This window comes from Delphinapterus leucas, chromosome 15, assembly GCF_059928025.1.
Source record: "Delphinapterus leucas isolate spDelLeu-1000000601 "Yukka" chromosome 15, BTC_Dleu_Yukka2, whole genome shotgun sequence".
NCBI lineage: Eukaryota > Metazoa > Chordata > Mammalia > Artiodactyla > Monodontidae > Delphinapterus > Delphinapterus leucas.
The window spans coordinates 10,274,925-10,298,660 of record NC_143143.1 but is presented as its reverse complement, the minus strand read 5'-3'; the positions used below and the strand labels follow the sequence as shown (position 1 = coordinate 10,298,660).

At 41.8% G+C, this 23,736-nt stretch overlaps 1 protein-coding gene across 2 annotated transcripts in view; it reads left to right on the top strand.

Annotated features, from left to right (window-relative positions):
* The window catches only part of LOC111182058 (general transcription factor II-I repeat domain-containing protein 2), a 54,241-nt gene that overhangs the window by 24,888 nt on the left and 5,617 nt on the right, over positions 1-23,736 (top strand). Inside the window, exons 4-13 of one of the 2 annotated variants that reach the window (XM_022588117.3) lie at positions 359-478; positions 1,931-2,114; positions 2,267-2,295; positions 3,738-3,792; positions 4,106-4,149; positions 7,683-7,760; positions 17,367-17,423; positions 20,162-20,224; positions 21,471-21,548; positions 22,475-22,558. In XM_022588117.3, the coding sequence (XP_022443825.2) occupies positions 359-478; positions 1,931-2,114; positions 2,267-2,295; positions 3,738-3,792; positions 4,106-4,149; positions 7,683-7,760; positions 17,367-17,423; positions 20,162-20,224; positions 21,471-21,548; positions 22,475-22,558 (792 nt within the window). The remainder of the gene's footprint in view (positions 1-358; positions 479-1,930; positions 2,115-2,266; positions 2,296-3,737; positions 3,793-4,105; positions 4,150-7,682; positions 7,761-17,366; positions 17,424-20,161; positions 20,225-21,470; positions 21,549-22,474; positions 22,559-23,736) is intronic. The other variant, XM_022588118.3, reaches the window with a different exon arrangement.

Here is a 23,736-nt window from a genome sequence, read left to right as displayed (position 1 = left end):
CCACAGCTGCTGAGCCTGCGCTCTGGAGCCCGTGAGCCACAACTACTGAGCCCGCACGCCACAACTACTGAGCCCACGCACCTAGAGCCTGTGCTCCACAACAAGAGAAGCCACCACAGTGAGAAGCCCGTGCACTGCAACGAACAGTAGCCCCTGCTCGCTGCAACTAGAGAAAGCCCGCGCGCAGCAACAAAGACCCAACGAGGCCAAAAATAAATAAATAAATTTATTAAAAAAAAAAAAAAGATCTTGTTTTATGTCTATTCCTTTTTCCTTTCAATACCAGAAGCATGGACGTTAAGGAAACGCACAGTACAGATACTTGGATACTGACTTTGTACTGATCACTCGTTTACAGGCATTGCCGAAGGGCTGCAGGAGGTGAAACCCCCAGGCCCTGCCAACGGGATGCAGATTGATTCAGGAGAAACGGAAATACTCAGAAAAGCCGTCGAGGACTATTTCTGCTTTTGTTACGGTAAAGCTCACTTTAAGCATTAATTCTCTGAATAGTTCACTACAGAAGATGGTATTAGAAATCATTTTATCAGCGTGACTATTTAGACCGTCTCTAACATTGGAAAAATCCACATTCACATCAAGGGAAGAGCCAGTAAAGTACCAGATCAAGTCTTCTTACGGAAGACCACTTGGTCTCTTCTGGTCCATTGGAACCTCTGAATTCATCAGCCTTCCGTCTTTGCAGAGCCCCCTCCCCATGGCCATGCAGTTATTAGATGTTCATGGTTGGTTCACACACCAGCCTCATCCTCATTGGTCTCCCCACCTACCCACATCTTCCCACAGGCATGGAGACAGGGATTTTTTTTTTTAATACCTACACAGTGCTTAAAAAAGCTAGATAACAAGGAAGTCTGCAGGTGTTGTACTTGTGATAGAAGCACCTTAGCATCTTAGGGCCTGGATCATCATTCCTAGACAGCTGCAAACATCTATGTGACCTGCAGGTCCCTGTGAGCATTTGGATTTGTGGGACTCCTACAGCATAGGGGATCTTAGGGTCTCAGGCTACACTTCCATATGAGAAATGGAGCTCCAGCACCTCGGGGCTGGTCAGCCAGTGCAGAGACACCGACATATCCCCAGGTGGACTCAGCTTTCTACAGGCAAGTTGGCCCAATCTGTACAGTGTGACACAGGAACAGCTAAGCTTTGGGCAGGGCTCTCATCCTCTTTGGCTGCAACCTGAGTAACCTCAGGCTGTTCCCTGCAGCCCTGGGTGCACCAGGGTGAGCACCCTGAATTGTGCAACCTCCAAGAGAATGGAGAAAAAGACCTATTATTTTCTTTCTTTTGGAAATAGATTATTTTTAGTTAATTAATTTACTTATTGAAATATAGTTGACTTACAATATTATATTAGTTTCAGGTGTACAACATAGTAATTCAATATTTTTTTTAATAAATTTATTTTATTTATTTATTTTTGGCTGTGTTGGGTCTTCGTTGCTGCGTGCTGGCTTTCTCGAGTTACGGCGAGCGGGGGCTTCTCTTGTTGCGGAGCACGGGCTCTAGGCACGCGGGCTTCAGTAGTTGTGGCGCGCGGGCTTAGTTGCTCCGCGGCATGTGGGATCTTCCCGGACCAGGGCTCAAACCTATGTCCCTGCATTGGCAGGCGGATTCTTAACCACTGCGCCACCAGGGAAGCCCCTGTGATTCAATATTTTTATAGATTATGCAACCTATTATATTCTCTTATGTGAAGATTTAAAGGAAAACATTTTATACTTTTTCTTTTGGCCTTTTGGTCGGAAATTTTATTAACTTGAGATATAGAGGCATAGGACACTTTAAGCTTTTAATAAATTTCAGAACCAAATATCACCACCTGTGTTTATGACACTAAGTGAAATTGACTATCAGGGATTTATGCTCATATTATTTAAAGACATCCTGCTGCTGCTTCTAGGCAAAGCCTTGGGGACGACAGCGATGGTGCCTGTTCCTTACGAGAAGATGCTGAGGGACCAGGCAGCCGTAGTGGTGCAGGGGCTCCCAGAAGGGGTCCGCTTTCAACATCCTGAGAACTATGACCTTGCAACCCTGAAGTGGATTTTGGAGAACAAAGCGGGGATTTCATTCCTTATCAACAGGTGATAGGCTCTACCCCCTCCTAACAGCTGATACACTGACTTAATTTCAGTTAGTTAATTCTGTTCCGTTATGTTTAGAAGTTGGTTATTCAGATGTTTAATCTGTCCGTCTTGTGTGTTCATGTCAGGTAACAGTATTGGTTTTCTTGCAGACCCTTCCTGGGTCCCGTGAGTCAGCTTGGTAAGTGACAGCTTCTCATACTTGGTGACTGCCCTTGACTGCTAAACCAGTTCTGCTTCTTAATTAAAATGCAAGTTTGGCACATTCTAAAGCTTGTTTATGCTTTGTCTTTCCTGCCTTGAGGAGGCCACCTCTGATCCCGGGGCCAGGGGTGGTGGGGATGTTTGCAGGGACTACAGCTCAGGGAAACACACATACCCAGCCTGAGAGCTTGGACGCCACCCTCCCGTCAGCTCGCATGCCGGCGAGTGTCTGCGTCCAGCCCTCGGCGGGCAGCAGATCTACCTTGTCCATGTGCACAGGACTGTGAGGATGCTGGAGTGACTTCCTGGTCTCTGAGCACCAACCACAGGCCAGGCGTTGTGGGATTCAGGAGTGGTCTGGGCTGTGTGACCGTTCCCGTGCTTCTGAGATACATGATCTGTGAGGAGGAAAGAGACTGTTCAGAGAACCAGGGGTGACCCGTGGAGGAAATCCCTGAGAGCCCCCAGAAGGGGTTAGAATTGTGTGGTCAGAAGAGCTTCCTGGAGGAGCTGGCCCCCAAGATAAGCAGGATCTCAATAGCTTGGTTCCCCCAGGAAGCCCATTCCATGTGGTCAGGCACAAAGTTACGTGCAGGGTGTTTGAGACCATGTTTGGGAAACCAGGACCCCTCATAAGCCCCTTAACTGATGAAGGGATCAAAAAAGAAAATAGTAAGTTTACCAGGAACATTTAGAGATCCATCTATGCCCACTTCCTTATTTTCTCAGATTATTATTCTGGATCATAGTTGGAAACCTTGGGCCCTAGCTGTTCATGAAAGACCGGGTCTAAAGAGGGTGTTATGCTGAGCCTATATAGGTACAGAAGCCAGGTGGCAGGGGTGGGTGGAGGGTCTGTCCACATGGACTACCTTGGGGTACAGAGGGCAGTGAGACACTCCTGTGCATGGGCTACTCACAGCGCAGGTATTTGTGGAGCAGCTGTGAGTTCCTGGGGTCCCCCAGCTCACATTAAGGGAGGGACTGGAGGGTGAGGGGTGGCAGGCGGCCAGGTGCCTGTCGCCCCAGGTGGCTTGTGTTGTCATTATAGAAATAACGGTAGCGGCTGCTGCTGGCGCTTATTCCGTGATAGGCGTTGTTATCAGCACTTTGCAGGTATTAATTAATCCTCCCCCAACCACCATTTTGAGACGAGGAAACTGAGGCACGAGGAGGCTTAGTAAACTGCCAGAGGTCGCCCCGGCACAGGTCTGCTCCTTGGCCCCCATTGTGCCCACCCAGATGGCCCAGGCCCTGGGGGCTGCTTTGAGTTGGTCTCTCCTCCGCTGCTATTCCATGATGACCTAGAGCCAGGAATTCTGTCCTCTTTGTATTCATTTTCCCTTTATATGCCTCTGAATGCTGTCATATTTCAAGGTGCAGACAGAGGCTAGCGTGTGTCTTTTTACTCATGCACAGGTGAGCCTGGGTTGGTAACAGATGCTGAGAGATCAGTGACATCACCAAGTGAAAGGTAAGGGATAAATAAAAAATTAAGTCCACATCTAACCCAAATGTATTAGTTTTTAGGCTATAGAATGTCTTATTTTGTTACATATTCTTTATTCAAAAGGATGCTTGGGATTATGAGAATATATTCATGGACACCTTTAACTTTCTTAATAATTTGTTACAACATTAAAGTTGAGGTAGCTTTGCATTCAGTTTGATGGGGGGAGGGGAACCTATGATGGTATGGAGATCTGGGAATTAGATTCAGTGTGTCCAGATGCCTTTGGGCAGTTCTCACCCTGCCCATCTTGACCAGCATTCCCTTCTCCTTTTAGCTGTGCCCCCATCAATGTGAAGACTGAACCCATGGAAGATTCTGGTATGTACACCGATGCTTGTAGAATCAGGTGTTCAGCAGGTCATTATTTGACACCTTTCTTTTGTTTTACTTAAAAATGGGACTTTCAGTAAACCAGGAATAGAGGGGAATTTCCTCAACTTGATAAAAAAAAATTTACGAAAAACCTACAGCTAACATCATATTTCACACTGAGAAACTAGAATCTTTCCCACTAAGATCAGGAGCAAAGCAAGGATGTCCCCTCTCATCACTCCCTTTCAACATCATACCGAAAGTCCTAGCTAATGCGATAAGACAAGAAAAGGAAATATAAGGTATATGGATTGGGAATGACAAACTCTCTTTAATTTGCAGATGATATATTGGTCCATATTTGGGTAGAAAATCCCAAAGAATCAACAAGATAATGGAGATAGGTCACTAATGAACCTCAACGGGGGCCTTATTTGCAGAATAATCATATTTTACTCAAATATCTAGAAAAAAAAAGCCTTCTAATTCAATAAATATTAGGTACTAAGATGTTATTAAGTAGATATATTTGTAGACAAAGTTATTATTTTAATTATATGGAAATTAGAACTTGACTGCTAAATGAGTAAAAAGTCTTGAATACACATTTGGAATATGAATTTATGAATAAAGCAGTGTTTTTATTTTTGGACATAGCTTATTTTATTGCTTTCTTACACTCTGTCATTTCTAAATGTTCTACAATAGACGTACATTACTATGACAATGTACATTGGGAAAAAAAATCCCTCTTTGATGGTGAGAGTAGTTAACCCCCATCCCTGCTCTTCCACGCCTCAAAAAAAAAAAAAAAAAAGGCATTAGAAGGAAAAATGTTAAAGGTTAAAAATAGAAAAAAAATTTTTTAACTCAAATGTTTAATCAAGGGATGGAAAAATATTGAAAGCATTAGAAGTAGAAACGTTAGAAAACCTAAAATAAGTACATAAAACTGAAACTCAAACCTCAAAAAGATAAAGATGAACACAAGCTGACTGTACGGGGTAAAACGAGAAGTTAATAATGTTTAGAAACGCAACATAGAAATAAGAAATAAACAGTTCCAAATGTAAAGTTAAAGTTAAATCTGAGATAATGTAAAAGAAAAATATTCAATATTAAGAAAAGATGGAGAGAGAAGGCGAAGAGAGATGTTACCTCCAGTGAAATGGAGGTCAGAGCACGAGCTTTGCTGAAGGTGTCAGATGTGGTTTATGCTTCGCTGACTCCCCAGTCCCTTGGGGCAGGAGTAGCCTGAATCCACCCTTGTCATACCCCAGGGTCACTCCTATCCACAGATAAACACGTGCTTGGTAGAAGCTCCACCTTCAACGTCAGCCTGAAAAGAGCGCCTGTCCATTGTAGTTATTCTAGGTCAAACCAACACAGGTCAACAAAAAGGAGCCAGATATTCCAGCCAACAGAATTCAGCTGTGGCGTCTTCATCCCACTTACACATGACACGCCTTACACGCTTGCCCCTTTCATCTTAGCCTTGGATGCGTTTCCAAGCTCAGATACATTCTGCCTGCATCTCTGTTGGTAACAGAGAATTTAAAACCCCCAAGCCACAGTCTCCTCTCAGAAACCGGGAAAACAAATGGGGTGGGAGTGAGGGGTTGTCGGCTCTCCCCGGGGGGCCCTTTCAAGGATCCGTGGCCCTACCGCCTTCCCTTCCCTCCTCACCAGCTATTGGGTGGATGAGCGTTTCCCGCCAGCCTTAAAATAGGCCTCTTTTGTTGAGGCCTCTCTTTGGAGATGTGATTCCCTGTAAACAATCCCTAATAATGTGACTTTCTACCATGGATTTCGTGATACGAATTGCTTCCAGGTGCCTGCAGGCTTCTGTGACCATCCATTGGCCGTATTTCCTGTGATGTTTGTGTAGCACTTGCTGCACAGAACGGTTAGACGGTTTTAACTTCTGAATTTCCCCCTCCCGCCTCCTATTTTGAGGAAAGGCTGAAGCAGTTCTGCATTCTGCACCGGCAAATCTGCTTTCAGTTGCCTGCATTGAAGAGAAATTTTTCTTTGACAGCCCAACTGTCACATATTTATCAAATGTTTGTACTTTAAAGTTTTACTATAAATTACAAAAGTCATACATGTTTTAAATAAAAATTCAGTGTAGGAAGTGGTAATAAGTAAAATTCCTCTTCACCCCTCCCCTCTCAAAACTCCATCTCTCTCAAATCTCACTGCACCTCCAGTTCCATCCCCATTTTAAGGGCAACAGCTCTTAACCAATTTGTGGAAATTCTTTCAGATCACTTACAGACATGTAAAAAGCTTTTTTTCTTTTTTATGCACAAGTAGACCTCCATTTGTGAGCTCTCCTTTAATCTTTCCGCCAGACTACCTTTCTGTCCCACTTCTGAGCAATTTCCTCAACTTGCTCAAGTGCAGTATCCATTTCACTGATATGGCCATCGGCCGTGTCCATTCTGTTCCTCAGTTTAACAAATTTTTCTTTTTGACAGTCACATTTGTTAATACCCAATCTTACTATCCCTATGCCAACAAAGCTGTTAAAGGTTTTCAGAAGACCTCCCCTCCAACTTGTAAATTAACGCTGAAATGCCGAGCTAGTCACAATTTTTGTTTTTGCTTCTATTAACTTTCACAGTTAAATTATATGTATACTTCAGTATCAGTTATCTATTGCAGTATAAAAGAGCACCCCAGAACTTAGTGGCTTCAAACAATAATTTAATCTTTCTTACAATTCTGTGTGTTGGCCAGGCCGTCCTTCTGGTCTGGGCTGGCCTCACTCCTGGGGCCGAGGCCTCAGCTGCCAGAGTTGGGCCTGCCTCTCCTCTTGGTCTCACATCCTCCAGGCTCATTCACATGGCAACTCTGTTCCAAAAACAGCAGACACTGATACACAAGCACTTTTCAAGCCTCTCCCTGCATCCCACTGGCCAAAGCAAGTCACATGGCCAGGCCCAGATTCAAAAGGTGGAGTAGTTTTCCACTTCTAGAAAATAGGAGTGGGAAAGTTACATTGCAAACAGGTGTATATACTGGGATAGAAGACATTTGTGGCTAATTTTTGCCATCTACTACACCTTTCCCTGATAAAGCCTTTTGGTTTTACCAATGTAGTTTCCCCAGGTTTTGAAATTCATTTTGTTGTAGTAAGTAAATTAAGATTATCTGTGCCAATTTGGGCCCCATTACAGCAGAATATTTGCAATACTTATATTGCATATAAATGCATGTACATATTCATCCATCTTGAAAGGGAAACTTCCCCAAACTGGAAATTAGACCTCTTTCTCCTTCCCTTCTTTTCCTCTTTCCTTCCATCCATCTCTCCTCCCTTCCTTCTTTGCTTTATGTTGTTTTATTATTATTTTATATTTATATTTTTATATGGATAAACCATTTGTTCCTACTGCATGAGCTACAAGTTCTTTTGCTGATGGCCGTGTTGCTGTGTTAATCCAAACAGAACCTGGAAGTTATACTAACCAGTCATATCTCTGTTCGTAAGTCTAGCCTAACACATAATTTTATAATTTCCATTGCATTCAAAGGCATTTCACCGAAAGCAACAGTTATGTCAGTCAAGAAAGAATCAGAAGATCCTAATTACTATGAATATAGTATGCAAGGTAATACCATTTTATAATAATTTTCTTCTTTAGAAGTTATCTGTGATGGAAAATTTTAATTAGCACCCATCTGAAAAACAGGAAAAGAGTTGTAAAGATCCATGTACATTTACCCAGGATCTAACACACTGCCATTAGGGTAAACAATTTTACAGTCATAAAATAGATTGTATTGATACTTAGCCTGAATCCACATGATTCTAGGCATCCGTGAATGTAAAGACATTTCAGGCTGCATTTTACTAGAGTTTGTCTGTTAAATATTATTTTGTGTGTTCTAAAATATTCCCGCCTTAATTCTCTTCTGTCCAGTCTGTCCCCTAGGTTGCTGAGAAAATAGTAAGTGTTAAAAGAGATGGAGATGAGTTAAAAAATTCAAGTGCCTTTTCCTTTTTTTTTTTTATTAATAATTTATTTTTGGCTGCGTTGGGTCTTTGTTGCTGTGCGCGGGCTTTCTCTAGTTGCGGTGAGCGGGGGCTACTCTTCATTGCCGTGCGTGGGCTTCTCATTTCAGTGGCTTCTCTTGTTGTGAAGCACGAGCTCTAGGCACACACACTTCTGTAGTGGTAGCACGCAGGCTCAGTAGTTGTGGCTCACGGGCTCTAGAGCGCAGGCTCAGTAGTTGTGGCACACGGGCTTAGTTGCTCCGCGGCATGTGGGATCTTCCCAGACCAGGGCTCAAACCCGTGTTCCCTACACTGGAGGCGGATTCATAACCACTGAGCCACCAGGGAAGTCCATCAAGTGCCTTTTCTTAATAGTTGTTTCATTGACAGCATACAAGTTCAACGGGGAGAAGACAATTGTTACCAAATACACAAACTTTCCAAACATGGCACAGGTGGGTGCTGTGTGCAGTTAGGTGGCTTGGTTCTCTACCCAAAGACCAAAATCCCGCTGGACCCCAGCGTGATGTCAGTTTGACGATATGGTACCATCATGTCGCTGTGACTGCCGTACGGTGTTCAGATTCTTTCTCCATCTTCCAGCTCCCCTGGGAATGGAGACAGAGTGCAGGACGATTTGCAGTCACATCCTCAAACATTATCGGATCGGAAATGTTTCCTACAAAATCTTAACTTTGACAAATTTTCCGCAGCGTTACGTAGCTCTGAAACTTTCGCTAAAGAAATTGTTTCAGAACATCTAAAGGCAGAGGCCAGTGGAAGCTCTGTGGTAATCGCTCTGTCCTGGGCCAACCCCACCCCACCCTCGTGCGCCCCCGCCCGGCCTGTCCCTTGTGACCAGTCTCCTTCCCTCTGGGCAGAGGATCTCTTTTCAATCCATCCCACACACCCCACCCCAATCACTTGTTCTCTGAAAACTGGGATCTGTCCACCTCTCTCCCCCACTCACACTGTCTGTGACTCCTTACCACCCGTAAAGTCCCAGTTTCCTTCCACGTTCCTACTGCTCTTTCTGGTCTCCCCTCCTATTTCATCTGCCTCCATCACCCTCCCTGGGCTCTTCAGACACACAGCTCGGTCTGTGATTCCTTGAACGTGCCCTGAATCCGCCTTCCACGGGGCTTTTATATAAGCTGATCCCTCCCTGTGACTCCCTTCCTACCCTGCAGACCACTGAGGAGTTCCCCTGCTTCTTTCTGGGCACAGTCAGAATCTCAACTCCTGCAGGGAGCTTCCAGCGTTTAGTGTGACCTGCTGTGTTCTATCTATGCTTTTGCCAGGACTCCCTCAGCTAGTGGCAGGAAACACAGCATCTTACTCCTGCCCTGGAGCCCCAAGCCTGGGCTTTCTACATACTGAGCACTCGAATGTGCTTGCTGAGTTGAATGTGACCCTCATGAAGAATCAGTGTAACATTTGTTTCTAAATTACTGTTGTTTTGAACAAACTACTTTTAATTAAATTACGTCTTGGCTCCCAAGAATATAGTTTTGAACTTAAATGACCTTGGTGTTGATCAAATCGTATACAGTCAGGGATAGGATACTTACAGATTCTACTCCAAAAGGCATCAGTGGAATGAACAAGTTAGATGTACCTGCAATTGATCTATTTTAATTTTTCAGAAAGAAGTACATTATTTGAAGAAAAACATTTACATTAAATGTGTGAATTTATAATCTTTCTCCTGCTTGGCTTGGAAATGACAGAACTCTTCAAGAGATCTTTGTAGAACAGCTTCCTTCTTGATGCCAAAAAGTTCCAAATTGCCTAACATCGGGGACTCTATTCCATAGCACTGAATGTTTTTGTAACCATTTAGGTTAAATACTCACATGCTGAAGTATTGATGTCTATATCCTTTAAGTAAAGGAGATATTTTTAAATCCAAAAAGACAATCAGTGTGACTTGCTCAGAATGGCGATTGGCCCTCGGGGAGCCCCAGTGAACATGGCCCCACCAGTGCTCGGAAGCTACCCCCACCAGGACCTCACGATCCATCTGCAACACAGATCTCTCGGAAGACCTCCGACACACATTTACACGTGCACACATAACATCTTGGCCCACGGAAGTCCCATAGGTCTTCTACATGTGCAGGGACCCCATCTCCAGGGTCCCCAGAAGTGAAGAATGCACAGTACAAGCTGTGCTGAGACATAGTGCACCCAGGCTTCCTTGATGCTGATGGATGTCAGAGCATCAGTACCATTCTGTTTTCTTCCTGGCTGACACTGCATGATATGGGAGAGAAGCCTTCCAGGCCCAAGGGAACATGGATACAAAAGCCCAAGATCAAGGAATTAACAGTCTTTCTCGAATCACACCACTCCGACACTGACTCTTCTGCTTCCCTTTTTCACATTTAAATACCCCGTACATCGATTACATGGAGCCCAGCTGGATAATGCAAGATAATCTTTTCTGAAGGTTAGCAATGAGCATACTTAATCCCATCTGCAACCTAATTGCCCCTTGCCATGTAACATAATCTGTTCACAGGTTTTTGGATATCTTTGTGGGGGGCAATCAGCCTATCGCAAACAAATCGAGTAACCTAGATGAAATGGACAAACTACTGAAACTGACTAAGGATAAAACACAAAATTTGAATAGTCATATAACAAGAATTTGAATTAGTAATTCAAAAACTTCCTACAGACAAAAGCACAGGACCAGGTGCCTTCACTGGCGAATTCTACCAAGTGTTTAAAGTCCTTCACGGGACTTCCCTGGTGGCGCAGTGGTTAAGATTCTGCCTGCCAAGGCAGGGGACATGGGTTCGATCCCTGGTCTGGGAAAATCCCACACACCGCGGAGTAAATAAGCCTGTGCACCACAACTACTGAAGCCTGCATGCCTAGAGCCCGTGCTCTGCAACAAGAGAAGCCACCCCAATGAGAAGCCCGGGCACCGCAACGAAGAGTAGACCCTGCTCACCGCAACTAGAGAAAGCCCTCACGGAGCAATGAAGACCCAACGCAGCCAAAAATAAAATAAATAAATTTTAAAAAATAACAAATAAAAAAATAATAAAGTCCCTCACAAACTCTTACAAAAGATAGAGGAGGGAACACTTCTAAACTCATTCTGTTAGGCCAGTATCATCCTGATACCAAAACCAGACAAAAACAACACAAGAATACTACAGAAAAATATCGCTTATTCATAGACGTACAAACTTTTTCAATAAAATGCTAGCAAATGAATCCAGGAACATATAAAAAGGATTACACATCATGACTGTTGGGCTGCACCCCACAGGCCTGCAAGCCTTGTAGTTGCCCAGCCTCGAGACCAAAGAAAGCCCAGCGACGGAGACATCAGTGGCTTATTGGACAGGGGGATCTTACACATCTGAAGCAAAGTCCTGGAGCAACACCCCACCGTGCGGCAAACAGCAGGCAGCACGTAACCGCAACCTTCACTGCTTGGAGGAGAAGGAGGCTACCATTTATAGAGGGAATCGACATCTGGTTGGGTCATCAGTTACCAGGAACACAGCGCTGGGGCAGGGGGCAGGCATGTACCAGTTACTAACTAAGCCCTATAATTAGGAGGACTGGGTAGTCATGTGAGTGAAGCAGGGACTTGTCGAGCTGGGCATGTACAGAGAACAGAAGAGCAGCCATCTTGAATGGCCTGACCATACAATGATCAAGTGGTATTGATCCTAGGAAGGAAAGATTAGTTCAACATATGAAAATCTATCAGTGGAATAACAACATCATGAATAAAGGACAAGACCCACATGATTATGCCCATAGATGTAGGAAAAAGGCATTTGACAAAATCTAATACCCTTTCGTGATTAAAAAAAAGAGAAAAAAACACTCAAATTAGGAATCCAAGGGAACTTTCTCAACATAATTAAGAGCATCTACAGAAAACCTACATAGCTCATGTCATACTTAATAAGACGGAAGGCTTTCCCCCTAAGACCAGGAACAAGACACTTGCCACTTCTTTTCAACATTGTACTGGAGGTCCTAGGCAGGGCAATTAGGTAAGATAAAAAAGGCATCCAGATTGGAAAGGAAGATGTAAAACTATTTCTGTTTGCAGATGACATGATCTTGTATATAGAAAATCCCAAGGAATACACACACAAATTAGAGCTAATAAATAAGTTTAGCAAGGTTGCAGGATACAAGGTCAATATACAAAAATCAATTGTATATCCATATGTTAGCAATGAACAATCAAAAACTGAAATTTTAAAAAATTCCATTTACCACAGCATCAAAAAGAATGCAATACTTAGGAATAAATTTAACCAAAGAAGTGTAAGACTTGGACACTGAAAACTACACAACAGGGACTTCCCTGGTGGTCCAGTGGCTAAGACTCCATGCTCCCAATCCAGGGGGCCCAGGTTCGATCCCTGGTCAGGGAACTAGATCCCACATGCTGCAACTAAGAGTTCGCATGCCACAACTAAAGATCCCGCATGCCACAACGAAGACCCAGCGCAGCCAAATAAATAAATAAATATTTTTTAAAAAGTGGCTGCACTATTTTATAAAACAAACAAAAACAAAAAACTACAAAACAGTGTTGAAAGAAATTAAGGAACTAAATAAATGTAAAGACATCCTGTGTTCATGGATTGGAAAACTTTCCTACGATTTATATGGAAATGCAAGGGACCCTGAAGAGCCAAAACAATCTTGAAAAAGAACAAAGTTGGAAGATGTGTACTTCCTGATTTCAAAACCTACTACAGGGCTTCCCTGGTGGCGCAGTAGTTGAGAGTCCGCCTGCTGATGCAGGGGACGCGGGTTCGTGCCCCGGTCCGGGAAGATCCCACATCCCACATGCCGCGGAGTAGCTAGGCCCGTGAGCCATGGCCGCTGAGCCTGCGCGTCTGGAGCCTGTGCTCCGCAACGGGAGAGGCCACAGCAGTGAGAGGCCCGTGTACCGCAAAAAATAAAAACAAAAAAAAAAACCTACTACAAAGCTGTCAGAAAAAGAACGAAGTTGGAAGATGTGTACTTCCTGATTTCAAAACCTACTACAAAGCTCTCATCATCAGTATTCCGTGGTACTGGCGTGAGGATAGACATATGAATCAATGGAATAGAATGGAGAGTACAGAAATAAACCAATATTTTTGTAGTCAGTTGATTTTCAACAAGGGTGCCCAAGACTAGTCAATGGGGAAAGAATAGTCTTTTCAAAAAATGGTGCTGGAACAACTGGATATCCACCTGCAAAAAGATCAATTTGGACCTCTACCTCACACAATATAAAAAAAGATGGGGCTTTAGTGGTTGAGAGTCCGCCTGCCGATGCAGGGGACACGGGTTCGTGCCCCGGTCCGGGAAGATCCCACATGCCGCAGAGCAGCTGGGCCCGTGAGCCATGACCGCTGAGCCTGCGCGTCCAGAGCCTGTGCTCCGCAACAGGAGAGGCCACAACAGTGAGAGGCCCGCATACCGCAAAAAAAAATAAAAATAAAAAAAATAAATAAAAATGGGTGATTTGAATAGGCATTTCTCCAAAGAATATATACAAATGGCCAATGTGCATATGGAAAGATGCTAGATTAATCACTAGAGAAATGCAAACCAAAATCACAAAATATCACTTCATACCCACTAGGATGATGTTCGTTTAAAAGGCAGACAGGGAACTCCCCTGGTGGCACAGTGGTTAAGAATACACCTGCCTATGCAGGCAACACGGGTTCGATCCCTGGCCCGGGAAGATCCCACATGCCGCAGAGCAACTAAGCCCGTGCTCCACAACTACTGAGCCTGCGCTCTAGAGCCCACAAGCCACAACAACTGAGCCTGCGTGCCACAACTACTGAAGCCCACGCACCTAGAGCCTATGCTCTGCAACAAGATCAGCCACCACAATGAGAGGCCCGCGCACCGCAACAAAGAGTAGCCCCCCACTCACCACAACTAGAGAAAGTCCACGCACAGCAACAAAGACCCAACACAGCCAAAAATAAATAAATAAATATTTTTTTTAAAAAAGGCAGACAGTAGCAAGTGTTGGTGAAGATGTGGAGAAATTAGAATCCTCGTACATTGCTGCTGGGGATGTAAAATGGTACCGCTCCTTTTCAGAATAGTTTGGCAGTTCCTCAAAATGCTAAATGAGGAGCATATGATCCAGCGGTTCCACTCTTAGATACATATCCAATTCTACATTTTCCCAAGAGAAAATATATGTCCACACAAAAACTTATACATTATTCTTAATAGCTAAAAGGTGGACACAACCCAAGTATCCATAAGCTGATGAATGGAGAAACAAAATGTGGTCTATCCATACAACGGAATATTATTCAGCCATTAAAAATAATGAAGTGCTGATACACACTGTAACATGAACGAACCTTGAACACACAATGCTGAGTGAAAGAAGCCAGACACAAAAAGGTACATATTGTATGATTCCATTTATATGAAAGGTCCAGAACAGGCAAATCCATAGAGACAGAAAGTCCATTAGTGGTTACAGAGTCTGAAGAGAGCAGGGAGTGGGGAGTGACCCCCAGTGGGCACAGGGATTCTTTTGGGGGTGATGAAAATGTTCTAGAAATAGTGATGATGGTTGTACTACCTTGTGAATATATGGAAAACCACTGAACTGTACACTTTAAAAGGATGAATTTTATGGTATGTGAATTATATCTCAGTTTTTAGAAAGCAAATTCAATGTAAGATTAACCTGTGTAATCTGTATAAAATAAAATTTGTGATTAATTTTGACTTTTGACTTGAAAGCACTGATTATCAGATCATTTTGAACACATTTGATACCCATTCAGTACATAGGATTTTTGTTGTCAAAACTCTAGACCAGGCATATTTTTGCTATAACTGTGAATAAATTTACCTGAGAGCCCTTGTCCTCTTGGTAAATTGATACTGGTCATCTTAGCACTCATTTCCTTTTTAAAAATTATTATTGTGGAAATTCCCTGGCGGTCCAGTGTTTGGGACTCGGTGGTCTCACTGGCGAGGCCCCGCGTTCGATCCCTGGTCAGGGAATGAAGATCCCGCAATCCATACGGTGCAGCCAAAAAAAAAAAAAAAATTTATTATTGTGGTAGAATATACGTAACATAAAATTTGCAGTTTTAACCATTTTTAAATGCACAGGTCGGTGACATTAAGTACATTCCCAGTGTTGTGTGACCATTACCACCATCCATCTCCAGAACTTTTTCATCGTCACAGACAGAAACTGTCCCCACTAAGCAATAACTCCCCATTCCCTTCCTCTCAGCCCCTGGCAACCCCCATTCTACTTTCTGTCTCTATGAATTTGCCTATTCTTGGTGCCTCATATAACTGGAATCAGACAGTATTTATCCTTTTGTGACTGGATTATTTCACTAGGTGTAATGTCTTCAAGTTTCTTCCATGTTGTAGCAGGTGTCAGAATTTCATTGCCATTCACTTATTTGTAATTTTGCCTTTTTTCTTTATGGAATGGCTATGAATCCATATCTCTAACCCAAATTTGATGATGAAATTTGTGCTCCAAAGCAGGTCCTTCAAAAAATTCCTCATTTGAAGTATTTCAAAGGTCTGTTCCTCCATGCCCACTTTCCAGAGCATGTCAGTATTTTAAGTTAATCTACACTGAATTTACTGTGTGTGATATTTAGTTCTGGGGGTTTTTTTGTTTTTTGTTTTTTTACTTTTTGGAATGGAAGAGGAGGAAAAGAACGTAATCTTGATCTTGCTTAGGCTTGAACCTAACACGAGGCAATTTGTTTTTGTTTTTTTAAATTACTTACCTCAACTTCTGTTTGGTAAAGTCATGTAACGAGATTCAACATGGGTGCGTGACTTGCTTTTATATGTAAGTAATTTGATCTTTGTCACATCTGTGACTGTGTGTTACACAGCCTGACCAGTTTGATGATGCAACGTTGAAGTTACATGGTTTTCTAGAAATGAACCAAAGATGGCCTCTGTATATTGGCCCCTAGGTGGTTTATTTTTTCACAGCAGGATGAGACCTGTCAACTCAAAATCCTGCCAGCCCCCAATTCCAGCTGCCTGTGTATGTGATATGCTGAGAAGGACACACCGTCATCTAGGCAGTGTTCTGGCTGAGAATGCAAGACCTGAGTCTTAACCATGAGGAAACGTCAGACAAACTCAAAATGAGGAACATTCTAGTGGGGAAGGGAAGGGGGGGAAGGAGGGGGCTCAAATCTTCAGAAATGGAATGCCATAAAAAACGAAGACAGACTATGGAACCATTCAAGATTAAAGGAGATGTGACAGCTAAAAACAAGACCTGACCCCCCAAACCGGATCCCCTACTGAAAGGGAAAGGCTATAATGAACATTTGGGCAACTGACAAAGTTGGAAAACGAACGGTAGAATAAATAAAATTGCCTCACATGTTAAATTCTGTGAGTTTATACTGTGATCGTATAAGAGAATATCCCTATTCTAAGGAAATAGTCACGGAAGTGTTCAGAGATAAAGGTCCATAATGTATGTACCTTTCCCTCAAATGCTTCAGGAAAAAAAAGTGTATGTATATACATCTATCTCTCTATATAGATTGGGGGTGGGGGGAGGGAGAGACAAAGATTACCAACAGGGTAAATTGTTAACATCATGTTATCTGAGTAAAGGGTAGATGGATCTTCTTTGTACTATTTTATTTTTGCAACTTTTCTGTGTTTAAAACTATTTCAAAATATAAAGGTTTTTTTTAAGAGAAGACATTTATGAGACAATTGAGGAAATTTGAACAATGCCTAGCTATGAGATGATGATAAAGAATAATTGTTCATTTGGAGGGGTCATCGCAATATCATGGTAATGTTAAAGGAAGAGACTTTACTTATGTACCTGCCTGTAGTTATGCAATATTTGCACACTGAATTCTGGGATTTACTTTAAACTACCAGTGCTGGGTGGGGTGGGCACGGATAAAACGGGATGACGTGAGTTGATGACTGTTGGCGCTGAGGGACGGGCACATGGCTTCATGATGCCATCTCTCTGCTTTTCTGTATTTGAAATTTTTCCAAAGCACAGATAAAAACAAAGGAAAAAACGTAAAGAAAGGATCGTTTGTGTGAATTTGATATTAGGGAGTCGAAGTATTGCATGTATATTCCTGTGGGGGTCTTGAATTATTTGCATTGTTCTTAAATGATTTCTTTTTTAAAATTTGTATTTCTGCCTTGTTTGCTTTCCTTTCAGAGAGCCATCATTCTTCTGCCAGCACTGAAGTAATAGAAATGGAATTACCAGTGGAAGGTTAGAAAAATAAGGCATTTTCTCTCTCTCTCTTTTTTTTTTTTTTAGTTTACAGTATTTTGAAGAAAATATACCTTTTTTTTTTTTTTTGCGGTACGCGGGCCTCTCCCTGTTGTGGCCTCTCCCATTGCGGAGCACAGGCTCCGGACGCGCAGGCTCAGCGGCCATGGCTCACGGGCCCAGCCGCTCCGCGGCATGTGGGATCTTCCCGGACAGGGGCACGAACCCGTGTCCCCTGCATCGGCAGGCGGACTCTCAACCACTGCACCACCAGGGAAGCCAAGAATATACTCTTTTAAACACACATTTGAAAATACAGAAGACAACATGCCTTCTTAGAGAACTGGCCGAGTCCTCATCCTAAGATGTCATATTAAGAACTCGGTCACTCTCTTACTCTTTTGATTTGTAAATGATTCTACTTTAAGTGCCTGGGTATAGAGGTTAAGTGGTAAGAAAACTTTGCACTGATGCCCTTTGTTACTTTATTTCATTTTGTCTTCTTGATGGGCTTGCCAAAATCTTTTGAGCAAAGTTGAATAGAATTTTAGGAAATTCTTGAATTAGAGGTAAAACTTGATATATACTTCCCTCCATTCGTATATAAACCCTGAGCATCATATTTAAGGCCTAAACTCTTAAAGTGGTTTAGGTAAGATAAAATTAATAAAGGAGATTTCCTCTGCAAACATAGAAGTATGAATGTCTTTGTCAGTTTACAGGCAAATTGATCTTGTTTTTAGGGGTTGTACATCTGTCTCAGTACCAAAATGATTTGTGTTTTTCTTTTACATCAAAAACTCTCTCCAAGGAGCCGAGTTGCAGTCATTTTCGATAGCTTTCCTGATTTAGGGAGTCTGGAGTTTTTTGTTGTAGAGGATGGTTCTTCTAGTCTCTGACCTAGAAGAATTTTGGTAGATTTTGCCAGAGAACATACTATGATAGAGTCCAGTCTTAGAATTGTTCATTCACTCATAAAATTAAATTCAAATTCATTTTGAACTTCATTGCTTTAGAACCAAGAAGACAAGCGGACTCTGTCATTATTTAACTCCTGTTTATTTTTCTAAATTATGTCTTTTCATCGTGGTTAAAAAAACCCACATAACATACAATTTACCATCTTAACCACTGTGAAGTGTGCAGTTTGGTAGTGCTGAGTCATTGTTGGGAAGAAGATCTCCAGAACTTGTCATCTTGCAAATCTACCCCTATTAAACAACAACTCCCCCATTTTCCCTTCTGGCAACCCCTATTCTACTTTCTGTCTCTATGAATTTGACTACTTTGGTATCTCATATAAGTGGAATCATACGGTATTTGTCTTTTTGTGACTAGCTTATTTCACTGAGCATAATGTTCTCAGGGTTCATCCATGTTGTAGCGTGTGTCAGGATTCTTCCATTAATTTTTTGTTTCTTTTCTTTAACTCAATCTCTGACCTTCTCTGGATGTAAAGGAGGACAATTATTTTGAATTGCGTTTAAATCTGTTCCTCCCTTATGTCATTTTACTCTCCTTTGTAAAAGCCTGTTAAGGTATTGTTTGGTCATTTTTTAAATGGATGGATAGTACAATATTTGGAAAGAAGAAGACCTGTGTAGGAGTCAGTTGTAGAACGGGTGCTGAATTAGAATCAGAAAGTTTTCATGGGATGTTGGCCCTCGAAATAGTTCATATCTAAACAGATTTTTTTATTATCACGATATTGTGGGAAGCCCAATTACAATAGAGCTGAATTTGTTTGATTTTTAAAACCTTTTTATTTTACGTCAGTCCTTTTATTTTTATTATTATTTATTTATTTATCTGGGGCAGGATGGGGCCACACTGCACAGCCTGTGGGATCTCAGTTCCCCAACCAGAGATTATACCCTAGGCCACGGCAGTGAGAGCCCAGAATTCTAACCACGAGGCCACCAGGGAACTCCCTAAAACCTTTTTATTTTAAAATAATTATAGACTCACAAGAAGCTGCAAGAATAGTACAGAGCAGTCCAATGTACCTTCACCTGTTTTTCCCCAAAGGTTACATCCTACATAACGATGGTACAATATCAAAACAGTTTGCATTCTAGTCTTTTGCTAACAATTAATGTAAGATTTGACAAATCTTTCTAAAATGAGCTAGAGTTAGGCGAGGTAAGCTAGCCAGGCTTTTGTCTATGCGTAGAACTTAATGTATATGTCATAATTCTTATCCACCAGAAAACTCAATTAGGTACTTTAGGTGCCTCATATAAGTGAAATCATATGATATTTGCTTTTTTGTGATTGGCATATTTCACTGAGCACGTATATGTCGTGTACATTACATGCGTCCACGTAATAATAGACCACGAATCACCTGGGAGCTGCTGGCAGGATAAGAAAGGAGCAAATGGCTTTTTTTGAATCCTAGTGATTCCCGATGACAACCACAAAACACTAGGACCACACGTATTCCATTAGCTTAAATAGAAGGATATTCTGTGTCCATTACTGCGAGTAACTTCATATTATTTGATAATATCTGAAAGTTTCTTATCTCCTCTTATCCCTTATAAGATTATCCTTTATTACCCTATTATCCTTTTTAAAATTAAAATTACCTTTATGTTTATACCTCTATGTTTAGTAAATATAAAATGTACTTAAAATGCCAGGATAAGCGACTTTTTGGGTATAGGAGCAGTAAAATGTTGGAACATGAGAATACATAAACAACGAATGTCATTTTAGAAATTTTTTTTTTCAAGATTCTACTCAGCTTGCCCCTTCAGAAATGAGTGAGGACCCTGAAGCTGAGGTGAAAATTGAAGGTTGGTTGCCAAAAACCTCGCCACATTCACACGGCTAAGTACGGTTTTCATTTTTTCTGAAAGGGAAAAGATTGAACTCAATGTGTGTGTGCCTATGACCAGAGCAGCCCATATTCCCATCAGGTACCCAGTGCTCTAGTCTTGTCAGACAACAGAATTAGGCTGTGCAAATTAGCCCTGGCCAGAGTAGGGTCAAACTGTGCTTGGTCCAATGAGGAAAGAATGAAGCCAGAAGGAGGGGAATGAAGTGGGGAGGGGGAAACTGAAAGGGAGAGGGGAGAGGGGGAGGATGAAGGGGGAGGGGGAAATGAAGGGGGCAGGGAGGGAAGAATGAAGGCAGGGAGAATGAAGGGGGGAGAGGGGAAGAACGATGGTGTGTCTCCTTGTGTCCCTTTGAGGTCTTGCTCTTCACATGCAGAATCTCAAACACCCAAATGGTTGATCTTTCACAGAACACAGGGATTGAACTTCGAGTCCCTCAGAAAGGACTAGACAGGCTCATTTACATTTCCCATTTAAGTGAGCATTGTGTGTATCATTTGACCAGAAATCATGATAACGTCAACTGTGCTTTTACTATATAACCCCATCTGAGCCTTTCCCTGACTGTCTGTTACCTCATTTCTCATAGGACATCTGCTTCCTAAGTGTCCTCTTGGACACATTCGTATGTCTTCTTTCCTACCCCCCACCTTTAAGCCGAGAATAACAGCAAAGGAAAAATTTTTTTCTTTTTTTTTTGGCTGAGTGGCATGCAGGATCTTAGTTCCCTGACTAGGGATCCAACCCATGGCCCCTGCACTGGGAACTTAAAGTCTTAACCACTGGACTGCCAGGGAAGTCCCAGGAAATATATTTTTAAACACCCTTCTTTTTAAATCAAATTAGACTGAAGTATCAGGGGCTATGCACTAAATAAAAGCCATGGTGCCCTTTCTCCTTTGACATCGACATTAAACTACAGAGACTCAAACATCAATTATTGCCAAGCCAGCTAAATGTTCTCTGGAGTTTTAAAAATTTAGCCTGGCCTTCTTTTTTTTTGGCCATGCCTCCTGGCTTGCACAATCATAATTCCCCAACCAGGGATTGAACCCAGGCCCTGGCAGTGAAAGCGCCAAGTCCTAGTCACTGGACCGCCAGGGAATTCCCTAGTCTAGCCTTCTGATCAAAGTGGCAATTTGATAGTTTTAGAGGAGAAGTAGCCTAATGTTCTATAAGTTCTAAATTTCAATTTCTGTTTAAGGAAACACCAATTCATCCAATATTACAAATTCTGCAGCAGGTGTTGAAGATCTTAACATCGTTCAGGTGACGATTCCAGGTATGGAATTCTATCTGACTTTATCATAATTTAGATTATGTTTTTCATTTTGTTATACTTTAACCACTTTGTGACATGGGTTAGTCTCTTGGAGCTATTTTTTTGCTAAGTTCACCCTGTCAACTAAGGAAAGACAATTCAGGAATATAAAATATGCTTCCAATTGCCGCACACTGAATATCTTGCTATATTGTACATTGTTTATCAGATATATTGCTTCTCACAGCCCTGCCCTGGTGCATTACCTGGAAAATACCCCTTAGGGCAGCCAACTCCAAGCACTGGCTACCATTGGATTGGAACTGGCCACAGAGGTGAAATGTATTTGCTGCCCATCAATTAATCTTCTTTTCTGAATAGGTGTATATAAAACATATCTGGAGAGATACAAAAGAATCTAATAGCATAGATTCCTCCAAAGAAGGAAACTTGAGAGCTAAGATAGGGATGGAAGGGAGACATTTCATGATGTACTGTTTTATATCACCTGAATTTTGAACCACATAATCACTTTTCGTTATTCAAAATTAAATAGAATAAAAATTTCAAGTATTAAAAAATTTTCCCCCCTAATCTTAGTACATACATCTTATTCATTTTACTTGCTGTATTGCACTGGCTAGGATCTCTATTATAATGTTGAAGAGTAGGGGTGAAAGTGGACATCCTTATCTTGCATGATATTGAAAATGTTCTCTAAAGTAGTATGTCTTATATTTACATAGTCATAATTTGGAAAATTCTCTGTCATCTATAATGCCTTAAATTTACAAATTTCCAAAATGCTTAATTATTGCTAAAACTAAACTGAATGATAAGCCAGGTAAAGTGCTTTCACATGTGCTAACAGGTGTTTCCTCCAACAGCTTTTCAGGGGAGCAAATACATGAATAAACCTGGCTTGCTTGTTTTTTTAATTTTTTTAGATAATGAGAAGGAAAGATTATCAAGCATTGAAAAAATAAAACAACTAAGAGAACAAGTCAATGACCTCTTTAGCCGAAAATTTGGTACGTTTTTATATTGTTACATAACCAAATTTTATACATTTGAAATATTTCCTTCTAATTGATTACTTTATCTAAGAAATTTATCTTTCTGTGAAGGAGATGTGATCAAAATTAGTGTGTATTTTTACTGAAGAAGAACTTTTACATGGAAACACTAATTTCATAATAATAATAGCTATCTTTTGGCCAATAGGCACATGAAAAGATGCTCAACATTATTGATTATTAGAGAAATGCAAATCAAAACCACAGTGAGGTACCACCTCACACCAGTCAGAATGGCCATCATTAAAAAGTCTACAAATAATAAATGCTGGAGAGGGTGTGGAGAAAAGGGAACCTTCCTACAGTGTTGGTGGGAATATAAGTTGGTGCAGCCACTATGGAGGACAGTATGGGGGCTCCTCAGAAAACTAAAAATAGAACTACCATATGATCGTGCAATCCCACTCCTGGGCAAATATCCAGACAAAACTATAATTCAAAAAGACACATGCACCCCTATGTTCACAGCAGCGCTATTCACAATAGCCAAGACATAGAAACAACCTAAATGTCCATTGACAGATGAATGGATAAAGAAGATGTGGCACATATATACAATGGAATATCACTCAGCCATAAAAAAAGAATGAAATAATGCCATTTGCAGCAATATGGATGCTAGAGATTATCATACTAAGTGAAGTAAGTCAGAAAGAGAAAGACAAATACTATATGATATCACTTATGTGGAATCTAAAATATGACACAAATGAACCTATCTACGAAACAGAAACAGAATTACGGACATAGAGAACAGACTGCTGGTTGCCAAGGAGGAGGGGGTTGGGGGAGTGATGGAGTGGGAGTTTGGAGTTAGCAGATGTAAGCTTTTATATATAGAATGGATAAACAACGTCCTACTGTATAGCATAGAGAATTATATTCAATATCCTATGATAAACCATAATGGAAAAGAATATTAAAAAAAGAATGTAGGGCTTCCCTGGTGGTGCAGTGGTTGAGAGTCCGCTTGCCGATGCAGGGGACACGGGTTCGTGCCCCGGTCCGGGAAGATCCCATATGCCGTGGAGCAGCTAGGCCCGTGAGCCATGGCCACTGAGCCTGCGCGTCCGGAGCCTGTGCTCTGCAACAGGAGAGGCCACAACAGTGAGAGGCCCGCGTACCACAAAAAA